This window comes from Rhododendron vialii, chromosome 3a (assembly GCF_030253575.1).
Source record: "Rhododendron vialii isolate Sample 1 chromosome 3a, ASM3025357v1".
Classification (NCBI taxonomy): Eukaryota; Viridiplantae; Streptophyta; class Magnoliopsida; order Ericales; family Ericaceae; genus Rhododendron; species Rhododendron vialii.
This window is the reverse complement of record NC_080559.1, coordinates 12256751-12281163: the sequence shown is the minus strand read 5'-3', so window position 1 is coordinate 12281163 and position 24413 is coordinate 12256751. Positions and strand designations below refer to the sequence as shown.

The window sequence follows — 24413 nt, the reverse complement described above, 5'->3', positions numbered from 1 at the left end:
CTTAGTAACTACACAGGGGATTTGCTAGATCTTTGCATTCATAAGCTCACAATTTAGAAATATACCATGTTTATATAGGTTCTTCTATTTGATGCATTCAAAAAGAGTCATGCTATGTGCACCGACCCATTTGTAGGGAAACCGTACCGACCGGCCGCGCCGGGCCGTCTCCGGCCACCGGACGGCCGATCCGAGCCGTCCAAAAATTTTAAAAAAAAATACCGAGGGGCTCACACGGGAATCAATGGCATCCGATGTGTGCATGGTGCTTGATCTAAACACCCTTTTTTCATGTATACGTATATGTGCTTATATCATTAACGATTCAAAAATTGAAATTCCGAAAAAGTTTTTTTTCTTTTTAAACCTAAAATCTATAAGCCGTAAATAGGAGTAACAATATTTTGGAAAGCTTTTTTCCAGGTTATTTTTTGGCTTTCAGCATTTTTTTTGGACTTCGGGTTGGTGCTGTGCAGTGAGGTGCACAACATCGTGCTGCGCACCTCTGAGCTGTCGGATTGTGCATCCGACGGCTCGGATCTCATCTCGGCAACCAACGATCGAGAGCCATTCATTGCCAAGATGAGATCCAAACTGTCGAATACACGATCCGACGGCTCGGAAGTGCACAGCACAGTGCTGCTCACACTACTACACAACACCATCCCAATTCATTGTTTTTTAGCTTCTTCGTTTTTTGGGGGGCTTGTTTGTGCTTGCAGCTTGGCCTTTGGGCGATGTTTCCGGACAGAATACTACTATTTGGACAAACGCGTTTGTTTTCTTTTGCTATGCAAAACACGTGGGTTAACATTAGGTTTTTTCACAGAAATGCTAGCCATTTTTGCAAGCCATGACAAGGTAGTAAAAATGCGGTAATAATTGACCAAAGCAGTAGACAAAATAATAATTAGAGAAAAGAATTAGGATTGCCTGTGTATAACATCTTGATTTTCGGACACGTTATTAAACGATTTTCTAAAATAATTTCTTAAATAAAGGACATTTTCTTGAAATAACAACGAAAGCTTAATTTAATTACAATACTTTAAAATTAACTGAGAGAAATTAATAGAGCTACTACAGATACGATTGATTCTTCTAGAAGTTGTCTTTGAGTTGATATGATCCTTTAGCTCTATCTTCTATACCTGGCGTGAAATGCCATGGTAACGTACGTAGTACTGTGAGTGATGACACTCAGTAGATAATCTCAACCCTATTAATCTCTTACTTTATAGTTAAAGAGTCATTCAATATAACAGTCAAGAGGCTATATATATATATATATATATATATATATATATATATATATATATATATATATAAGTCGAGTACTGTAGAAGAATTACACGCTATTCTTTTTTTACTATTTGTTAACTTAAGTGAATTCTGGATTCTTCTCCACAAGACACCATTCCTCTAACATCCACTAATTTTGACCATCCCAAGAAATAACTCTTCTCTTATTTGTTCTGCAACGAGGTCCGAAGCGAATACAACTAAATTATGTATTCAATACAGATTCGTCGACAACCATAATAGGATAATAGCTCACCATGACATCTCAAGCATTAGAGGTCGCATCATCTTAATACAGAGATCCATTTACCGTCTCACAACTCTACACACTGAGTACTTTAATTACCATAATCCTAATCCACACACTCGGTATTGTACCATATTCAAGAATCCTTTACGGTTTTTCAAAATACTGTACCCGAAGTCCTTTACCATTTTCTAACTCATCTAAAGATATTTTAAAGTACTAGCTAGGGTCCTTTATGGGCACCCAACATCGTAAATCAACTTTAGTGTTTTATCCTTTACTTATCCACGTCTATAACCATCCCATGTGCCTAAGTCGAATCTAGCATGTTCACCGTTATTCATCAATAAAACTCAACTCATAATATAATACATTCCAATGAGATAACAAGTATATCAATTAGTAGTGTGCGAGTACGTAAAACACGTAGTGTATTATGATTGGACCGACGCCCTTACGTTTATTATATGCACCGTAATTTTATTAAACAAGTAAATTAATAATTTTCTTAACTTATTAATCTACATGTCTTTACTATAGGGTACAAATCAATTGTTAACATTTTTGATGTTACTCACGTTACTATTTTTATTTCAAACATTTGTTTTCTATAAAATTAATCATGATTTGTATTTATAAAAAAAAATTTATTATCACTATAGTTATAATAAACTAGCCAATAATTTTATTAAAGGTATTTGGGTCTTTGATACTCTAAAATATTTTTAATTCTTCTTCACATTTGTTGTATTAAAAAATTACTTTTAAAATGTCCTAATAACTTATATAGATTAGAGTTATCATTTTCTTATTATGAACATTATGCTAACATCAATACTAGGCAGCAGTGTGTGATATTAAACATTCTTATCTTTCCACTTTTTAATGTAATAATGAAGTTGTAATAAAAGAAAATCAGTCATGGAGCCAAAACATTAGACTAGGTAATTAGGAGGACTACAGTGTTATTTTAACAAATGTTTTTAAAACCCATTTCGGTTCTTCACTGTCAAAGCCGCGCCACACCTCGGCTGGAAGCGGTTCTCCGTTATTTTCGATTTCCATCACTCCGCAACATTAACAAAAAAAAAAAAAATGCAAAAAATTTCACGCATTTTACTATAGCAAAAAAGTTTCAGCATTTTACCATCTCGTTTTCACAAACAAAAAAGTTGTGAACAAAAACTTTATTTATTACAGTAACTCTACTTACAAATTCATCAACAATTTATTGATCATTACCGGAGACAATTTGACATTTCTTAACAATTTTTTCTCTACCGGAAACACTTAACAACTTCTCAACCACAAATAGGGACAGAGTCAGAAATTTCATCACGCAAGAGCGACTGTGCATGCGAGAAAAATAATATAAATACACATGCATAATCATGTAAATACATTAAAACTCAAAATAACATAAATACATAAATCAATTTAACTAATGGGATCGATCTTGATGTATGTGTCTTGTTTTCCTTTATTGTTCATCTTCTTTTTTTTTTCATTCATAACAACTAGACGAATTTGGTACATGGGCTTTTATATTACTTGATTTTACCAGTCAAAAAATAAAGAATTAGTAGAAGTTTAGAACAACAATTGAGGAAAGACATATCTACAACTTAAATTTCACCAAAATTACTTAGGATTTCCAAAATATCTTCTCCTCCGATGCTATTTTCTCGAAATTGGGGGGGGGGGGGGGGGGGGGGGGGGGGGGGAAGGGGATTTGGTGTGCCATTGAGATTTTAGGGTAAAAAGAAATAAAACTGTAAAACACTAAACCTATCTAATGAAAGGTGAAAGTTTATTACTTGAATATTCACAATATTAACCCTATAGTTCTATTTTTTGTTATGTTTTAGTCATTAGCCTTTAGTAATTAATGTTGGTATCCTCGTATTTCAAAGGTTACTATTATATATTTTTTTGAAAATTCTACATAGGGGCGAGCCTATATATTTTCATAGGAATTTTTTTTTAAACATAAAATAGTAGTGTTTCTTTCTCTTCTTGCAGGGACGACTGCCAATACTTGCCCCTCCCTGAACACAAATAAAAATCTACAAATTTTTTACTACCGGAAACACACACAATCACCTAATATACGTAGGAGAAAGTAGTAAAGCGATTATTCTACCTCGAATTTGTCCGAGAAAGCAAAAAATGGTTTTGGAAAAATAGGAGAAGATGGTGGAGCAACAGAACGCCCGAGCTGACTTTGGGTGATTGGAGATTGGTTCGGAGGTGCTCGGGGTCGTGCTAGAGTTGGTGTGTCTCGAATTTGTGTTTGGATGAGTGCGGAACCAAAACCTACTTCGTTTTGTCTCTCTAGACCATCATTGTTGGAGTTCCAAGCTTTCTCTATCTTCTCCTCTCTGAATACAGTGGTGGTGGTGATGTTCGTGGGTTGTGTTTTTCGGATTGGAGAGAGGGATGTATTTATAGTAGCGAGCGAGGAGTGGGGTGCAACATTTGGAGGTGGTGGGAGAGGGTGGCCAATTGGTGCTGATTTGAGAACTGAAAGGGAGTGGTACAGTAATTTTTTTTGATTTTTAGAAATTATAGTTGAAGACTTTTTGGTACCCGCTCAGCACATTTGAACCGTCCAATACACTTTTTAACGGCTTGGATTGAAACTCTTTCTCTCATCTCACCCAAACAATTTTTTTCTCATTTTTCTCTCTTCAAATCCGAACCATCCAAAAATGCAATTGACTGTTCGGATGCGCCAAGCGGGCACCACGTCGTACTCACCCGACACTGAAATTTTTTCTTGATTTAACACACTATTGAAGGAAGTTGATATTTGCGCTCCACTTTTTACTGATAGTACTCTACTTTGTTCATAAAGTTATTAGTAACTTTACATTAAAATTGAAGCACCATCAATAAAAAATATAATGCAAAAATCACTATTGAATCATCAGGCCCATGGTTTTATATTTTAGGAGTAACTGCTCCTACTTTGCTAGAGGACTGGTTTTGAATGCTTATGCAGATGAAACACGGAGTACTCAGTATCGTACACGCCAAAAGCAGTCCACATTTATTGCAAAATTATTTTCCCTTCTTTTCTTCAGTTTTCTCACCAACCGAACACAGCTATGGGGGAAATAAAGCGAAATCTTGGGTAGGATTGAAGTTACCAAAACAAAAACAAATATAGAGAATAACCCTCGTAATTTGGATTAATACAAAACATGGGTTTCGATTTTTACTCTCGAATTTGTTGAGGAACTTGGCTTTACCTTCTGGTTTCTCTTTTATTTTTTCTTCTGCAACAGATAGAGAGAGAAGAAGATGAAAGAATGGGGCTCAACTCAATGCTTCATATACTGCACAAGATATATTGTCGAGGCTCCTTTCAACTCTACTCTTCGGGAATTTGTTTGTACACTATCGACAGACACACTCCATTGGGAGGCAGGTGCTCTGTGCCCAAAACAATATGGAGATATTTTCCGGGCATTGGATTTAAAATATAGAAGTAGTAAAACAAAACTACACAATTAAATGACCGAAAAACACTTCGGCACGAGTGATTTTTGGGTACTGGGTGGGTATTACGTGACTGTACCCGCATAGTGTTCGAGCAACACATTCGGGTAATCTAAAAGTGTGTTGAACGGTCCAGATCGAAACCCTCTCTCTCCTCTTACCCCATCACTCTCTTTCCTCTTTCTCTCTCTTTTTTTTCTCTTCAAATTTGAGCCGTCCAAAACCAAAATAAACTACCCGGATGCGCTACGCGGGTTCCACGTGATGCCCACTCGGCCTTGAGGCACTGGGACCATGTTCGTTTGGAGATTTTAGATTTTAGATTCTCTCACTGCAAACGGTCCCCAATAAATTTTTTCTCAATCAGTACTTTTATTTCTCTTAATTTCTATCTTTCTCCACTTATTACTCAAAATTCAAAATCCAAATACCAAAACAAAGGGTCCGGAGTTTTCGGCACAGAAGGGATCGGATCCCATTGGTGGGGGGAGTGACTGGTGGAGTAGGGAAAAAGCAGTGTACAGACCACACTATTGAGTTGTACACAGTTCATCCCACCCATTTTACTGTTTTGCTTTTTGAAAATTTCTAAAATCAGCTCAATGGGCTGACAATAGTGAGTGTGTGAATGTATATTAAAAGGTATAAAAAGTATATAGAAATACGTGTTTTCCTTGTCTTCTAATATGGTTATCGTCAGCTCAGTGGGCTGACAATAGCAATACCGAATCCTATAATAGAAAAATGCATCATAAAACTTCATGAAAGTGCCTAAATATATTTTGACTTTATGGCTAAAAAAACTCAAAAAATTGAAAGATCTCCACTGAAAATAATTTTACTAGTGTCTTTCCTTTAAATAAAAACTATTTTACCGTCTTTATGACTAATTTTCCCTTCAAGGAACAAGATAAGGATTAATATTTACATGAAAAAAGGATTGCCAAAATTGTTTCTCATTTAGTAGTACTTTGTATATGAATATTTTATTGGTTTGTACATATAAGGTGCAGTAATTTAATTTTCCCACTCTCTATCTTATCGTCACATTTTTTCCGGTGTTGATTCAGGTCACAACATTAGCATATTTTGTGTGAAATCATTGCATTACTCTTATACATAAATTCACATGAATAAATATAATTAAAAAATTAGTACAATTCTTATTCTTATTATTATTTTTGAAGTTGTCAAGTGATACAAGTTTGAGAACTAAGATGACAAATCTCTAGCAATGAGAGCATCTAAACCAGACGGAATACAATCTGAGTGTCGATAAAGAAAACTCTTATTCAAACTATTAGAGGCAAGCCAATGGGCTGCCTTGTTCTTCTCGCGGCAGCACCAAGAGAAAGAATAGCTCCTCGTAGACACCCAAACCTTGATGTCTTCTATCCATAACCCTTATCTCCCATATACAACCGGAATTAAGTCCATTAAAGTAGTTAATTAAGTCCATTAAAGCAGTTAATTATCACCTGGCAATCTGTTTCAAAAATGGGATTATCAATAGCCCATCCCATATCCACCGCAACCCCAGACGCGATTCTCAATGCCCAAGCTTCAATTAAAATGGCAGAAGAGATCCTTACAATTTTACCAACCCTTCACAACCGAGCTACTCCACCACTATCCCTGGCAATAATGCTGAAGGCAGCTAAGCTGCCGGAGGAGGAAAATGCTCCATCACAATTAAACTTTATAAACCCAAAAAACAAGCATGCAGATAATCAACATTTGCCGAATTGACCTTAATTATTGTAGTTTCTGGAGATTAGGCCACACTCCATTAAAAACAAAATTCTTTAGTTTGTTATAATTGGGTCCTCAGATTTGGGAAGATTCGTGGGTGCATAAGAAATTAATTCTTGTCCAGTATTCAAAGGAAAGAGTTGCCACTTGGTGCTAAAAGAATTCCCAGATTGGCCCTTTAAGCAATTGTACTTAATTAACCCCCATCTCAAAAAAGTACACACTTGTCTGACTTCGACCCAATAGGTGACAATTAGCATTTTGCTTTCAACTGGATACAGCTTGCTCTTTCATTTGAGAACTGAAAGTAATTTTTTTTGTCAACCTACATTAATTAGTGCAAATTAAATAGTAGTTGAAGGATTGATTTTGAAAAACTACAGTTGAAGACTTCTTTATGTGAAGATCACTGGGTCTGATGGTAGTCTTTTTTTTTCAAATCATCAGCAGGTTAGTATTGTTAGATGTTAGAGAGGAAGAAGGAAGGAGGGCTCCAACCCTCTCCAAATGCGTAGAAGTACAAAGGAAGCAACAATCGCACTTCACTTACCACTGCGGTTTGATGGTAAGTGAGCTATATATATATATACACGGGACGGTTCTGGGAACACTTAAAAAAACCCTTAAAAAAACACTCCAAATCTTAATCTCATAGTTCCCGATCACATTTTGATGATCCGAGCCGCTCAATGTGTTTAGAACGTGATTTTAAGGGTGCTTGCGAGAAACTGGCAAAAAAACTAACCGGGAAGGGTTTGATTTGAGCAGTTTTTTATTGGACCGTTCAATAAAGTTCAATAAAAAACTGTTCGGATGAAGCCCTTCCCGGTCTTTTTTTTTGCTGATTTCTCGCGGGCACCCTTAAAATCACGTTCTGATCACATTGAGCGGCCCGGATCATCAAAATTCGATCGGGAACTATGAAGTGTTTTTTTAAGGGTTTTTTTAAGTGTCTCCGGAACCACCCCTATATATATATATATGAGTTAGGTTCCGGTGAGGGATCTCTCATTTTATTAAAATGCGGGACTCCCCTTTCCGATTGAATTTCGATGATCCGAGCCGCTCAAAGTGATCAGAACGTGATTTTAAGGGTCCCTGCGAGAAATCAGCAAAAAAAATGACCGGGAAGAGTTTCATCCGAGCATTTTTCATTGAACGGTTCCAAAAAAACTGCTCGGATGATGCCCTTCCAGGTCATTTTTTTTGTTGATTTCTCGCAAGGACCCTTAAAATTACGTTCTGCACACATTGAACGGTTCGGATTTTCAAAATTTGATCGGAAAATGAAAGTCCCTCATTTTAGCAAAATGAGGGATCCCTAACTTGAAAATTCCTCATATATATATACAGTCCGTCTCCCGTAAGGACCACTTTATTTTAATAAAATGCGGACTTCCCTTTTCCGATTGAATTTTGATGATCCGAGCAGCTCAATGTGTTCAGAATGTGATTTTAAGGGTACCCGCAAGAAATCATAAAAAAAAAAAGACCGGGAAGGGCTGCATCCAAGCAGTTTTTGTTTGTTTTTTATCGAACGGTTCAAACAAAAACTGCTCGGATGAAGCCCTTCTAGGTCATTTTTTTTTGCCGATTTCTTGCTGGTACCCTTAAAATCACGTTCTGAACACATTGAGCGGTTCGGATCATCGAATTTCGATAAGAAAATGGGAGAAATGAGGAGGTCCGCATTTTAACTAAAATAAGGACCCTCTCATTTGAGACTGACTGTATATCAGTGTGTGTGTGTGTGTGTGTGTGTGTGTATATATATACATATATCACACATTGTTGGAGCTTGCTGGCAGAGAGCTATTGGATATTAACAGAGACATTCGAGAATATCTTGGCCTCGGAATGAATAAAATTGAGATTGAAACCGATTCAAAGGTTGTTGTGATCATGACAATCAACAATGAAATGCATGACGATCAGATTGTACAAGTTTGAAGGCTGAACTATTGGGTAAAGAATATATATCCTCGACTTGAAAAGACAAACTGGCCTGTTACTAAATGTATGCGAGACAAACTCCTAGAGAACTAAACTGCACGAATTGATTAGTTCTTGATTTGACACAATATTAATGAATCATCAGGCCCATGCTCACCCTTATATTTTATTTGTTAGTGGTTAATTAATTATGCATGCTTATGCAGATGAAATAGTCATTAATATTATCACTCTAGCTTGTCTTGGTCATATAATTCACACAATTACCCCTGAAATAGTTGTGTAAGGCATTTTTATTTTAAATGAACTCCACGAATTGCCCGTTTCGCTAAGGTTCTTATTTTTTGTTTTACGAGACAAGTCATTATTAATTCACCCGTTAAGGCAACATAACAACATTCCTTTGGAAACCAAAAGGCAGAATCGATTCGAAGGAGAAATGAGAAATATTTTGTTCCACCCCATAAAAATTGCATTGATTCTTTTCTTTCAAAGAATTTCCATGATACATCCGAATAATCATTTCTAGGATTAATCGATTTTGAATTCATCGTTTTAAATATCTGTATATGTATGGTTTGGTTCTTTGATTTGGTAATAAAGATAGAATAACTAATAGAAAAGAATAACTCTCCTAATATATTACCTTTAATTCAAAAAATAATTTTTTTTCTTAGCGGATGGGGCTAAGGCATCGCAGCTAGGTTGTAATAGTATTTTGGAAGAGAATATAGAAGTCCTACACTGAAACATAGCCTCGACATAGTAGGCTACTCAATCCTTTGGGTTGACATGGTAGTTAAGACATGAGACTTAGGGATTCATGAGACTCAGGGATTCACTTGTTTCACTTGTTTTTATGATTTTAAATTCGAATTCTCTCACGTGATATCAACTTTTAAAGGACCAGTCCATACGGAATCACCCAGACGGCAGGGTAGAGTAAGCTCCAACACGCAAAAACCACCAACGCATAAGAGGATCTTCAATAAACAAGTCTATATACTTGTGAACATGAGTTCTAAAAAAGCGGTCTTCACCAATCATTGATTTGAAGTGGATTTTAATGGTAAATGGGGAATCAAAAGTCACAACTACTTTGGCTGCGTTTTTTCGTTGGTTTTTGAAAAGAAAGTTTTGTTTTGTTTTGTTTCTTGAGCTCGTTGACTAGAAGTATTTTTGGTGCTTCTTTCAGACACATGTTGACTGTAAACGGGCGCTTCCTTTATGAACAAATGTGTCCCTTCCTCTTTGGTGACTATACAGAATAATAATCGGTTGGTCTATAAATATCATGTCTCATTCAATCCTAGGCTCCATTTGTTTCGATGTAAAATATTTTACATGTAAAATATTTTTTCAAAATACAAACTTCAAACTTTTATTTTTCGGTATTTGGTTGGCACTTGAAAAATATTTTCAGAAATCGACAAAATAGTGTAGGGCTTAAACGGTGGAGAGATCTGAGAATATTGGAGTTGAACGTGGATCAGGATGGACGATCGAGGAAACTGAGCAGTGAAAATTGCAGTAGAAGGTAGCGGGTTCATTTCGAAAAATAACTTACGGAAATTTAAGGGTAAGTCATTTTCATCCAATTAATGGAAAATGTTTTACATGTAAAATATTTTCATCATTTTTTACACAACCAAATACCGAAAAATAGGTAAAACATTTTATTGGAAAAAATTTTACGTCCAAACAATCAAAGTCTTAATCAATTCAAAAAGGTTGATTTTCCAATACTATCAAAGTCTTAATCAATTCAAAAAGGTTGATTTTCCAATACTTTTGTTGAGTCAGAGATTTATTATCTGATAGAGTACTACAACACACAAATTTGGTGACACACCCATCAAATGTAGTGCTACTTCTGTGGAGGTAGACGCCCATGTAACAATAAACACCATAGCAGGGATGGATGAATCTGTCTTTAAGTGCAGAGTGCAACACTTGCCTTGATCATTATTTTAATTCCATCGATTTTTAGTTTTTTTTTTTTTTATCGACAACAATTTTATTAAGGAAAACTTGATAAATGATACATCAAGTTGGGGGGAGAGGGGAGGAAAATCCAACCAAAGGTTTGATGAAAAAAAAAAAACGCTTGTTGGGACAAAATCCAAAAACACCTAAGGGCCAAAGCCCAAAACACCTAAAAAAGCAAAACTCAGACCGCACCTTGCTGTTAAGCCAACCAGTTACACCAAGAGTGGTAACCGGCGGACAACAAAACATAGAGGACGACAAAGAGGACGACGGTGAGAAGAAAGCAGCAGAAAGGCTAGGGAAAAGGGAAGAGAAGAAAAAAGAAGAGGGGGAGAGAGGAGAGAAGAGAGGAAGGGGGAAGGAGGAGGCGCCCGGGGCGAGGAGATAGGAGGACAGGAGGACGCGCCACCCCCAACAGAAAAATTTTGAGTTCTGATTTTAATGTATTTTAAATTTATTGGTTCATCACAAAAGGTAAACGTAGATTTTCTAACATATTAAACATTCACTCAGCTCTCAATTTTTTTTCCTTGTGATGCCAATTTCGGTAAATTAGCTCTAGAAGCACATAGTATTTTGTTTTTTGGTGACTTTTTTCGGGTGAACTGGAAGTAGAAAAAACTTGTCGCGAGGAAGGGCACGAACCACGAACCACTCATAAAATTGTACACTTGACTTATAAATCCCCAATTTCGTGTTGTGATAGACACGCAAATGTTTATATACGCGCCCCCTAATTTGTCTTTGTTAAGTCCATTTATATTCTTACCCGGAGTTTAACGCTTAATTTGTGTATTGTAGGTGTTGTGAGGTTGTAACATTTTAATAGGCCTTAAAAATGCTCCTATTGTGCGCGTGGTCTTGTGACAGTAAAACAATACAAGTGATTCATGTTCTTGGTGGGCCTAAAGACTTTCTATTGGGCTTCTTCCAAGCTGGCCCAAGTTTGTACCTCTCTACCTGTCCAGGCCCCGTCCGTGTCTAACTATACCCCTCTAAACCCTGTTTTATGTAATCTGTTTAAAATACCCTGCTCGTCTTCATCCCCAATCATCTGGCGATGAACTCCTCCCAAATCTCTTCGCTTCCCAACTCGGCCTCTCCCTCTCCGACTCGGAGCTCTGAGAAACCACTTACGAAGTTCACTCACTTACATCTCTCAGTCGCAAAGGGCGTCACCGGCGGCAGAGAGATTGGTGTTGATGCCGTCGCTGCGGAGATCGCTGACGACACCGAAGAAGTCGACGACGGAGAAATTGATGAGCTATACGTTGGGATGAAGAAGTCGGCGACGGAGGAAACAAAAGGTTTGGGGAAATCATAACCATTCACCCCTTGGCCGCACCCCTTGATCGCACAAATCAAGATCTAAACGTTTCACCTTGGCTGCACAAATCCAAACCTGTGACCAGAAGCTTCATCAGTTCGTCTTATTTTTCCTTGTGAAGAAGAATATTTTCTCTCTCTAACATCCTTCATCAGATCAATGAAATTGGAGAGTTAATTAATTCAATGCAATGGCTTTTTTTTCTTCTCACTTAGAATTGGAGAGTAGCTACTTGCACCCCGGAGAATTCACACCCGTCAGAGGTGTACCAGGGCTGAATTCACACACCCAAGAAAATTCACGGCCACAAAGACAGACGGAATTGGTGGTGTAAACAGAGAGGATTTTTAATTGAATCAATCAATCATGTAAGTTTTTTTTTTTATCTTAATTCTAAAATTCAATCGAATTGATTCGATCGTCATATGTGTTTAAACGTATGTATCAATGGAATTCTATAATTACACTATTTTGTTTTCTTTTGCGTTTGTCTTCTATTAGCCACTGAAAGTAAAGTAGAATTTGGGTGTGAATCCTAATTTGGGAATGTGAAAAGTGTAGATGAGATGTGAATTACTTCATTTTTTTTGAAGACGTGAATTCTTTATTTGGGCGTGAATTAGCTTTTTCGAATGTGTGAATTCTTCAATTCGGTGCGAATTGTGTCTTTTTTCAAAGATGTAAAGTTTAGGGGTGTGAATAGTGCAAAAGGGTGCAAATTCTGAGGGTATAAATTCAGAAAAGATGTGTAAATTCTTGCAAAATAATAAATTCTGCAAAGGGATGTAAATTCAAGGAGTGTGAATTCTTGTACAGGGGTGTGAATTTTGCAAAGAGGTGTGAATTCTCAGGGATGTGAATTTTTGGTGGTGTGAATTCTTGGGGTGTGAATTCTCTGAGGTGTGAAATCTTAAGGGGTGTGAATTCTCGGGGATGTGAATTCTGAGTGATGTAAATTCTTGGGGTGTAAATTCTGGGGATGTGAATTTTCGGAGGTGTGAATTCTTCAGAAAGGTGTGAATTCTTCAAGTGTAAAAAGTAACAAGGATAAAATAGTAAAAATATCTTTAAAAAAGATCTTGACAGGATAGTATTGACAAAAAAGGGTTGATATGGAATCCCTCCTAAAAAATGGGACCGGCTTGTCATTTCCCGCTTTCTATTTTGTCTGATAGTTGGACCAAGTGAGAGGAGGCCCAAGTCATTCCCGGCAATGGGCATGGCCCACAGCTTTACACATACGATACCGCGGGTTTTTCTTAAGTCGGCTACAGTAACATGAATATATAAAAGGAGAGCCACGCATAGCAGAGGAGAGACCGGGCAAACGGCTGGGAACAGAAGGAATCAGGCTGCGAAGAACAACTTTCTGATGGCCGGCTAAATTCTTTTTCTAGGGTGTAGATAAAGTTTGAATTCTGAATAACGATGTTTTTGTTTTGATTTAGTATTTTTCTTATTCGAATCGTAGTTGTATGACTTGAGGATTTATTTGCGGTATTAATTCTCTTTATCAAATCTTGTGCATGATTTTCTAGATTTATATGTACGTTCATACAACGGTTCTTAATTGTTTGTGATAATTGAGTAAGATGAGTTATGCTCCCTAAGACGCACCGTGCTATTAGACGATCCGTGCCATAGAGACGGATCGTACCCCATGCTATTCGGTGATTCATAAGTATATTTAGGCGATATTGTGTGGACCCGCAAATCCTAACGATATTCGGATTGATTCGAGTAATTAACCTTTATCATCACATAAATAAATATTGTTACAACGGGTCGAGTGGATTCGAAATCCTTGATCTTTTCTCTCATAAACTCTCTCTACTTTTTAATTGCTTTATTATAATTTAGTTTTCATAATTTTAGAAATCAAACAATCAAATCTCTTTCCGAATTAATTTAGAAATCAATTGAAGCAATCGCAACTTAGCCTTCGTAATCCCTGAGGACAATACTCGGAGTACTTACCGTTATCTTTTAGATAGTAGTAATTATTCTATTTTATTAATTATTTTTTATACGGAAATAAAGCGATCTTGCTGCAATGAGTGTTAGTAAGGTACCCCATGCATTCTTGTTCATCAATAGTATCTTCTTGTCCACATAAAAGAGGAAATAATAATTCTCCTGTTTGATGGCTTATTGTTGTTACATAAAAGATGAATTGTGCTTTCATTTGTGGAACCTCGGTCTTCAAGCCTGAGTTTATACTTTCTAGGAAGATGGCCAAACACATTTTCGATATTCTCCGAGCGCCCACGTTGGGAATATGTTCCTGTATTGTCCATAATGTAACATGCAGTTCTTCATGACACAACCGGTAATTTCCTGTTTTATGGGTGAACAAAAACAAACAAAGAGAATAGAAGATGAGATAAGAATTTTTGTACAACACAAACTTAATTTGGTATTGTTTCAAAAACTATCTTGGCATGAAAATTACCTGCTGAGGGAAATCACCATCGACCATTTGCGCATTTATTAAAATCCTTGCTGCTTTATGTAGCGGTGTCGCATCTCTTTGAGCCTGGATATATATATATATATATATATATATATATATATATATATATATATATATATGATGACATTAATAAAGAAGACGCAAATTAAATACTTGCAGTACTCCATTCTATAACTTATTTTCTTATGAAATGTGATCGAATAAGCTAGCAATTTACAACTTCGGATGTTAAGATCACTAACTTGTCCACCATAAAGAAGTGCCAGCATAGCCCATGATGTTTGTACCAGATTCGTTCGATTCCCTTCCAACGGTTGATACTTCTGTATCACATAAAACGCTAAACATGAGCAAGAAAATTTTATCAAGAATTGTGCACCATATCTTTGGTCGCCAAGGATATCATCAGATCCATAATTAACCTAGGTGTTGGAGTTACCATAGATGGGTATGATTCAAGGCTTTCACCCCAACCCCCTTCTTCGTTTTGTGTTGAAAGAAAAAATCCAACAGCTCTACGGACTGCTTCACTGTTGTTGTATGTCTTTCCTACCGAAGCCAACCCCCCAAGAGCAAAAAATGTGCCGTAGATGAAACAAATTCCCCAGTATCCGTACCTGCCAACAGGGTTGTACACATTTGAGTCGTTTTCCTTTTTGTTCCCAAAGTACCTCTATTTGCACAAATGAGTCCAAAAGAAAGCAGTTAAAACTCACCAAGAACCATCAGGCCATTGTTTCTCTTCTAGAAAACGAATTCCTTTCGCCACTGAGGTTTCTATTTCTTTCTCTCTATGGCCTGGGTGCAAGCGGTTGAATGCCACAAGAGCATGGATTATCGAAGCAGTGCAGTCAACATGCCTAAGAAGGATCATATTGTAAGTTATATGGACCAGCCATTGTTTATAAACTATATGACGAAGATAATAAAGGTTTAAGTACTTACTCTTTCTCGACCACAATGTCAGCAAATATTTCCGAAGGATTCAAATCCTGAGAAGTTTAAAAAGTTGTAAAAAGGATTTGACAAACCATCGCATTGTTTCATTGGTGTGTCACTATTTAAAAGCGAACAAAGAAAGAAAAGACATGGTTTGTTTTAGAACTTCTTTAGTAAGAACGAGCGTAAAAGGAGGTTTGTGCGACAATAACTCTTTGTAGAGCCCAAAAATTACCTGTAAATATGGTTGTGGAATTGGGGGCTCCCATACTGCAAACCCACCACTTTCAGGGCTCTAAGTGGAGAGAGAAGTTAGATAATTCAGTTAGTTAAGTTATGAATTACCTAGTTGTGAAGTAAGTTTATAAATAGCAATGAATAATATGATCAATGTAGAACCTGTAAGTAAAGCAACCCATTCACAGCATCGTGCAATCGCTCGACATCAGCTTTTTCTCCAGCAATTTCAGAAGGCATTTGAGAAAGTAAGAGTAGACACTGCATGCAAAAGAAAAAAATTTGGTTACGGCGAACAATGAATTTCTTAATTGCTCCAAATATGTGCTGATGAATACAAATGTAGATTACCTTAAGCGATTCTGCTGTGCAATCCGAAACCCCCCAACCATGGTCTTGATCAGAGAAAGTCCATGATCCTTTAGTAAAGTGCCGATACATTCTCTTGAAATCCCCAGCTGGATTTTCTTTGACCTTCAATTTAACAGTATAAACAGCTAAATGAAATTTCACTAAACTTAACCATACTTATGTAATTGTGTTTGTGTATATACACAGACATGCATATCATTGGATAGGAAAGAAACCTGTGATTCTTTGATGAAAAAATGTGCTTTCTTTAGTGAGTCACCGTATTCGTCAACCATATTGCTGGCAATAATTGCCTGAGTTGCAAAAGTACAATCCCATAGCTGACTACCAAAACTCTGCAATGAAACAACCAAATTAACTGACAATTGAGCCTGAATGGAACATCGAGCTTACATTATAAGCGACAATCTCTAAAAGAAGAATGACGAAACCAAAATTGAGATTGTCATAAAAAAAACTAACCTGCATTTTCATTCCATCTTCGGCCAGCCACAAGTAATCCGGAACTCTAGCTAGATGGTACTTGAACTCATCACCATTTGGGTCCTCTGCCCAGCAACACATCATGTGCAAACTCTGCAACAGAAACAACTTCAACAGGATTTACAATCAAGTTCTCTAGTTTAGGTGACTTAATTACCTTTTCTACACATCCTATGGAAATGTATCTACTGCTCTCTGCTCCATAACGCATGTACTTAATCACTTTTTGCATGGCTCTCTCTCTAATCTTGTTGAAGGGCCAACGGGTTATAATTGGCTCGGTCAAGTAATGAAGACCATCCCAAAGTAAGTCTTGTACAATGGAATGAGGGTAGTAGAGATCCTCCTGCATTAGCGATAAACATATCGGAATTGTAATTTCCTAACTTATACATGAATCGTAAGACAGAAAGGATCAACAATAGATTTTACCAACCTTACAACAGTTATGTCGCGCTTTGTTCCAGCAGATTTCCTCATATGGCTTGGTGTGAATTTCTTGTCTCAATGCCTTGACTAGATCAGTGATCGGCCCATGGTATTTCTTCGCATACAAATACGACATGGGCATGTAAGCCGTGCGACAATAGCACCACATTTTCGCTAATTAAAGAAATAGATGTTGATCAGACCAGGCTACATAATAGTACAAAGACACACTATAGAAAATCGTAACTCTCATGAATTTGATTCTCTCAACATAGAGTAAGTAAACCAACTTTTCACTACCTGGATGATAAGGGAAAAATGAAGGAAAAAGCCAGAACTCTGGAGGCAAAGGATTGCTGCCTGCCCATTCATACACACCTAGCACCTGAAAAGGAGAGATTCAAAACAATCCATCAATTTTATTTCCACAAATTTTCCTTGAAGTTTGAAAGAAAGTTCCATCATACCGAAAGATAGACCTTTCCCCAAGAAGGAATTCCAGTTGCACCACCATTGTCAAGAATCCACTCCCGGCCTTTGGTCATTGCCCCCATTTCTCCATCATAGGGCCCTTCTCCTAGCAATCGCAAGGCAACATAGCTAAGTGCCGACCCGATCATGGTGCTGTGGCCTTCTATATAGAATCCCCATCCCCCATCATCGTTCTACATAGCAAACATTGCGCCAATAGCTTAGATACACATTGGACTAGTTTGGATTTTCTATGCCAAAGATTCATGGGAATTGGACTAGAACTTACCTGATGAAGATAAATATAGCGAATCAACTCCTTTTTGTGTTCTGCTGTTAGAATTGTATTGATTGCTCCACTAATATATAGGATGATTATCTGCAAAAAAATTGTAACACTCGTAATTGGTTCAATAGGAACACTCAGATGGCTTGAAATCAAAGGAGAAAAAACTATCTGATTAGTATACTCAACTAAGGATATTTAGTTACCAATGCAGGGTATCCAGGGTTAGCTTGCACGTACCTTGGACTAATTCCTACAGCCCCTTCCACAACTATTTCACATGCTTACGCTTGGGGGGTGAGGTGGTGTTTTTTGACTGGAAATGGTATCAATCAATAATGGGGAGTAAAGACAAGTTCTCCCTAAATTTTTTATCCGAATTTTTTTTCAGTATTTTTTACCTTTTGTCTTAATTTTTGAAATTAATCATTTATTTCGACGAGAGAAATCAGAAAAGTATAAAAATATAGACCGTAGTTGAATTTATTTATTTATATATAAAATGACACTAAAAGCAAAAATACCAGCCGTTTGATATTTTTTTCGTCCTCAGTAATTCATAATTTTTTTACCTTTTAAACTACTCTCGTCGAGACGAATGAATAACCCAAAATGTAAAGTAAATCTAACAAAAATTCAAGAAAAACGCGCAAGAATACCAGAAGAAGAATGGAGAGTGGATGTAAATTGCCAAATGGCCACATGATTTCACTTCCCATCGGACAAAAGCACACATAACATAAAAGTTAAAACCCATCACTACGTAGCGATTTTTTGGACCTCCGGTACCGCTATACCTGTGCTACCCTAAATGCCCACCCATATCGCCCGGTGCCCACTACGTATTGCTTTGTATCTAATCTTTTGCCCGCTAAACAACCGCTTTAGATGCTCCAGCGCCAAAAAATAATTTAAAAAAATTACGACCACCTACATCCGATTAACTATGTATCATTTGATACTCCCGCTACTACTACACCGCTACCACCATGCAGTCCACTACCACTTTTGCTCCTTAGTCAATGTACAACTGTTGTATTTTATATGCTTGCTACCACTATGCAGTCCGCTACAATTGTTGATGTACTTTACATGTATATATACATATATGTGTGTGTGTGTGTGTGCGCGCTCGCGTGGAGAGAGAGAGGGAAGGGGGGGCTTACTAGGGGAGGTGTGAAAAACATGGGACCGGCATTTTCAGCTGGCCAGTGGCCATCACTTGACTGGATTGCACGATTTAATCGAATAGCTTTCCTCAAAGCAGTTGTCACGGCTTCATACTTCACTTCTTCTGTCTCCCCCAATCTCACTTGTGCAATACTCAAATCGATATTCTTGTTTTCCTTTTTCAGCTGTAAACAAAATTGCACTACTTTTTATGGTTGATCAGGCCAAAAAGCGGTTTTTTTCTGTCTCTTTTTTACGGGGACAAACAAACATAACTTATATTGACAAAAAAAAATCAGATACAAGTTGGAGTTTGTAGTTACCTGCATCCGCATTAGAAGATCGGCACAAGGTGGGGCTCGGGTTCGGTCTTTTTTAGAGTTGTCCTTGTACTCCTGTCGAGCTTGTTCAACTGCTTCGCGCTCTTTTGGCGTCCCTACATCAGGGTCGAATTCCCAAATTTGTCTACCAACATAGTTGTTGGTGCTAAACAAATATGGTCCCTTGCCTTCAGCAATCTTTAGCTTCCACATTTTCTAACAAGTGTTTTCTTAGTAACTACACAGATGCTTTGTTATATCTCTGCATTCATAAGCTCACACTTTAGAAATACACCATTTTTGTATAGGTTCTTCTATTTGATGCATTCGAAAATTGAAATTCCGAAAAAGTTTTTTTTTTATTTTAAAAAACCTAAAATCTATAAGCCATAAATAGGAGTAACACTATTTTGGAAAGCTTTTTTCCAGGTTATTTTTTAGCTTTCGGCATTTTTTTGTAGCTTCTTTGTTTTCTGGGGGGCTTCTTTGTGCTTGCAGCTTGGCCTTTGGGTGATATTTTCGGACATAATACTATTTGGACAAACGTGTTTGTTTTTTCACAGAAATGCTAGCCATTTTTGCAAGCCCAGAGAAGGTAGTAAAAATGCGGTAATAATTGACCAAAGCAGTAGACAAAGTAATAATTAGAAAAAAGAATTAAGATTGCCTGTGCATAACATCCTGATTTTCGGATACGTAGTTATTAAAAGATTTTCCAAAATAATTTCTTAAATAAAGGACATTTTCTTTAAATAACAACAGAAGCTTAATTTAATTACAATACTTTGAAATTAACTGAGAGAAATTAAATAGAGCTACTACTGATACGATTGATTCTTCTGGAGGCCAAGTTGTCTTCAAGTTGATATGATCCTTCAGCTCTATCTTCTATACCTGGTGTGAAATGCCATGGTAACGTAGTAACGTGAGTGACGACACTCAGTAGATAATCTCTACCCTACTAACCCCTTACTTTATAGTTAAACAGTCATCAATATAAAAGTACTACAAAAGAATTACACATCATTCTTTTTTTACTATTCATTAACTCCAGTGAATTCTGGATTCTTCTCCACAAGACACCCTTCCTCTAACATCCACTAAAATTTTGACCGTCCCATGGAATAACTCTTCTCTTATTTGTCCTGCAATGAGGTTCGAAGCGAATACAACTAAATTATGTATTGATCAATACGGATTCGTCCACAACCATTATAGGAGAATAGCTCACCATGACATCTCAAGCATTAGAGGTCGCATCATCTTAATACCGAGATCCCTTTTACCGTCTCCCAACTCTATACACTGGGTGCTTTACCATACTCCTAATCCACACATTGGGTATTGTACCATATTCAGGGATCCTTTACGGTTTTCCAAAATACTGTATTTGGCGTCTTTTACCGTTCTCTAACTCATCTAAAGGTATTTTAAAGTACTAGGGTCCTTTACGGGCACCCAACATCGTAAATCAATTTTACCATTTTATCCTTTACTTATCCATGTCTATGTGTTCACTACTCGAAACCATCCCATGAGCCTAAGTCGAATCTAGCATGTTCATCATAACTCATCAATAAAACTCAACTCATAACATAATACATTTCAATGAAGTAACAAGTATATCAATTAATAATGTGCGAGTATGTAAAACACGTAGTGTATTATGATTGGGCCGACGCCCTGACATTTATTATATGCACCGTAATTTTCTTAAACAAGTAAATTAATAATTTTCTTAACTTATTAATCTACATGTCTTTACTATAGGGTACAAATCCTTTGTTAACATTTTCGGTATTACTCACGTTACTATTTTTATGTCAAACATTTGTTTTCTAAAAAAATTATCATGATCTATATTTACATAAAAAGGTATGTATTATCACTATATATAGTTATAAAAAAAAACTAGCCAATAATTTTATTAAAGGTATTTGAGTCTTTGATACTCTAAAATACTGTTTTTATTCTTACTCATATTTGTTGTATTATAAAATTACTTTTAAAATGTTCTAATAACTTATATAGATTAGAGTTAACATTTTCTTATTATGAACATTATGCTAACATGTGATAACCCAATTTAAACCTTCAAAAATTTTCTTGCAATTTTGTCGCCCTAGTCATTCTCGGAATAAATATCCTAACTTATGATAAATTTTGAATACTTCTTTAAGAACAAAGGCCGAGCAATCACACTGATTTTCTTAACTCTCTATCTCTCTTTCCCTGAACATAACACCTCCCCGACACCCTTCAACTGAATTAACATTTAACGGGTCACTTACCGTTAAGATTTAGAGAATATATTAATTTGTGACTTAAGATTTATAAAAGTAGAGTATTTTTCGATGTAACTGTCAATTTTTATAAGACTTTACAGATATCGCCATAACCTTTTAAACAACATTGGGGTACAGGAATAAGACACTAGTCACTACAAGGCGAAAAGAATAATCTGGAAAGAATTAGATTAAATTCCCTAGATTTTGTGGATTTTATTGGATTCACAAAGATTTGATATAGATACACTTGGATTTTATTAGATTCCCTAAGATTTGATTAGATATTATTAGATATAGTTGGATTTTCTTAGATTATGTAAGATTTGATTTAAATATTATTGGATTTGATTAGATTATATTAGATAATTCTAGAACATATGGTTAGATTTTGTGAAAGATAATGTTAGATATGGTTAGATTTTTTTGGATATTATAAGATTATATAAGATTTGCTCTAGATTTTGTTAGATAATATTGGATTTTATTAGATATTATATAGATTTTGTTAGATATTATTAGATTACATAAGATTATGATCATGATTTGATTTGATTTTCTAGATTTGATCTAGAATCTTCTTCCATTAGTATAAATAGGCCTCCCCTCCCTTCCCCTCCACACACCACACACCACACCTACACACATGGCACTTAGTTAATGGAAAGGAAGGAAGGAAGGAAGGAGAGAGAGAGAGAGAGAGAGAGAGAGAGAGAGAGAGAGAGAGAGAGAGAGAGAGAGAGAGAGAGAGAGAGAGAGAGAGAGAGAGAGAGAGAGAGAGAGATCAAGGAAGGAGGAGAAGGAAAAATAAATTTAAAACAAGACGTTCCGGAATAAATATGTAGATTTTCACATGGTAATTGTGCTTCTCAAACGAGGTGGGTTACGAATATACTCTGGGTACATATTGTTTTTCTAAATCTTGTTTTGTGATTATTTTATTAAATCTTATGTTGAATAAAAATAAGTTATATATATAAGTATAATAATTGTGAAAAGAAAAAGATTTTTATAAAGACATGGGATTGATTTTCTTAAAAAGAAGTTTAATGGGTATTGGTGTAACATCTGGGCGAAGAGCTCTAATGAGGTGTGTTTGAATTGGCGCCTATGGATTGTGGAAAGGATACGGCCTAGTATCCATTGGATTGATATCAATTCCATTGTTTTGCTGGGGTCGCTCCTCGGGCTACCGGATTACCGCCCGAGATGATGGTCAAGGTGAAACTATGATGGTTAAGATGATAATATGATGATTATGATGATGATTGATATATCTCTCTTTGTCTCACTTGATGTAGGGGGATGAAAACAATTGACGCTTCGGATCAACTGGATTGCAACGGCTTATTCGTGCCTCTTCACCGGAACCCTAGCTCGACGTCTGAACCCTAATCTGCAAAATAGACAGGGGGTGAGTGCACCTTTGCCTCTCGTGGCAAAGGCCCTCCGATGCCTTTGTTAGTATCACGTACTAGCAGTTAAACCCTAATTATCAGTAGGAAAGCAATAATAATGCAACGTATTGCGTACCTCTCACCTCTAGGTTTTCCTCATATTTATAGATTCATGGATGCTTGCTGTCCAAGCATCCTTATTGCCATAGGATTCCTAACTCGTATAGGAAACCCAGGATATCAAGGAGTCTCGTTTCCTTTATCAGTTTATGGAAAAGAGTCCTTTTAGGATTCTTTTCCATTAAGAGCCGAACATCCCATACTTGTTGGGTATCTTTCTCAGATCCTATATTCTTGGGATCTTTATCCCTATATGAGACATGACTATTCTGGAATCTTCCAGAGTATTCTCTCTGCTCCTACTCTCGATTGGAGTTCCATCTTTGTTCGGCCGTCTCATAGCCGAACAGACGGCTTGGACCAGTTACCTCACATGTAACTGGTCCTTGAGCCCGTACAACCTTCCTGGACCATTGACTTCTCATGTCACTGGTCCATATTGCTGAACACTTGTTTAGCATGATGACTGTCCTGTCTATATTCAAACTATGGTCCTACGTACCATTTATTCGGATATCGATTGCATTGTTTTCAACCCGTGATCACTCGTATCACGTGCTAGGTTTTTTACTACAACTGTTCGGCTGTATCATAACCGAACAGTCTGCTTGAAGCCATGACTTCTCATATCACTGGTCCATATCGCTGTTCACCGAACTGCCCGGCGATAAGTCCAGTCGTATTTACCTCGTGTTCCCAAACATCACGTGTTTGGTAACTAAATGTATCTGCTCGGGAATACCTCCCTACAATTGCTCCCCAGCTTCATGTATTTACCACTGTTCGGGGGTAATATATGACGCTTAGAATCAGAATTCTATCAAGACCAAACTCTTTTGATCCCGTGCAGTCATAATTTCAATACTTCATTGATGCCTTTTGGCGCCTATGTCATTATACCATTTCGGGATAAACGACTCCACGTGGCACGTTTTCGTATGCCTAGCATTAACTTCGAACTGACGTTCTATGAAACGGCGTCAGAACGGTTTCTGCTTTCCGTTACTTTTTCCTGTAACGGTGTGAGAGGAGACGTTTCGTCTCCGTCTCTTACCCTTAAACCCCTGAAAGGGCTCTCTTTGGTTTTTCATCCAAAACATTCAAACTTTCAGTTTTTCTCTTTAAAGCTTTCCGCCATTGCCGCCGCCTGCAAACTCGATTGCACTCCAGGGAATCGTCACAATATTCTCGTAAGATTCTTGCTCTCATTCCCCTTCTACTTCTTAGGTTTCTATCTGAGATCTCATTCTCAGATTTGGTGGGTCATTTCTAGGGTTTCAATTCGAATTTTGCAGCTGAAAACGTTAATCATCGTCCCAGACGTACACCAAGCAACATCCGAACAGAGGACATTAAC

At 36.9% G+C, this 24413-nt stretch overlaps 2 protein-coding genes across 3 annotated transcripts in view; both read right to left on the bottom strand.

Annotated features, from left to right (window-relative positions):
* The window catches only part of LOC131321042 (uncharacterized), a 59953-nt gene extending 55020 nt beyond the window's left edge, over positions 1-4933 (bottom strand). Inside the window, exon 1 of the mRNA XM_058352066.1 lies at positions 4804-4933. The gene's annotated coding sequence lies outside the window, so the exon portion shown is untranslated. The remainder of the gene's footprint in view (positions 1-4803) is intronic.
* A 9199-nt stretch (positions 4934-14132) lies between these two features.
* LOC131321036 (dammarenediol II synthase-like) overlaps positions 14133-24413 on the bottom strand; it is a 34466-nt gene continuing 24185 nt past the window's right edge. The window contains exons 2-20 of one of the 2 annotated variants that reach the window (XM_058352047.1): positions 20077-20148; positions 19258-19516; positions 18931-19119; positions 17768-17857; positions 17475-17672; positions 17308-17392; positions 17015-17181; positions 16736-16924; positions 16558-16671; positions 16311-16430; positions 16075-16197; positions 15886-15984; positions 15722-15781; positions 15493-15539; positions 15264-15407; positions 14987-15164; positions 14790-14870; positions 14527-14610; positions 14133-14411 (exon numbers count right to left, since the gene is read on the bottom strand). In XM_058352047.1, the coding sequence (XP_058208030.1) occupies positions 14298-14411; positions 14527-14610; positions 14790-14870; positions 14987-15164; positions 15264-15407; positions 15493-15539; positions 15722-15781; positions 15886-15984; positions 16075-16197; positions 16311-16430; positions 16558-16671; positions 16736-16924; positions 17015-17181; positions 17308-17392; positions 17475-17672; positions 17768-17857; positions 18931-19119; positions 19258-19467 (2292 nt within the window). In that variant the 5' untranslated portion in view covers positions 19468-19516; positions 20077-20148 and the 3' untranslated portion in view covers positions 14133-14297. Of the gene's footprint in view, positions 14412-14526; positions 14611-14789; positions 14871-14969; positions 15165-15263; positions 15408-15492; positions 15540-15721; positions 15782-15885; positions 15985-16074; positions 16198-16310; positions 16431-16557; positions 16672-16735; positions 16925-17014; positions 17182-17307; positions 17393-17474; positions 17673-17767; positions 17858-18930; positions 19120-19257; positions 20149-24413 lie in introns of both variants that reach the window. The other variant, XM_058352049.1, reaches the window with a different exon arrangement.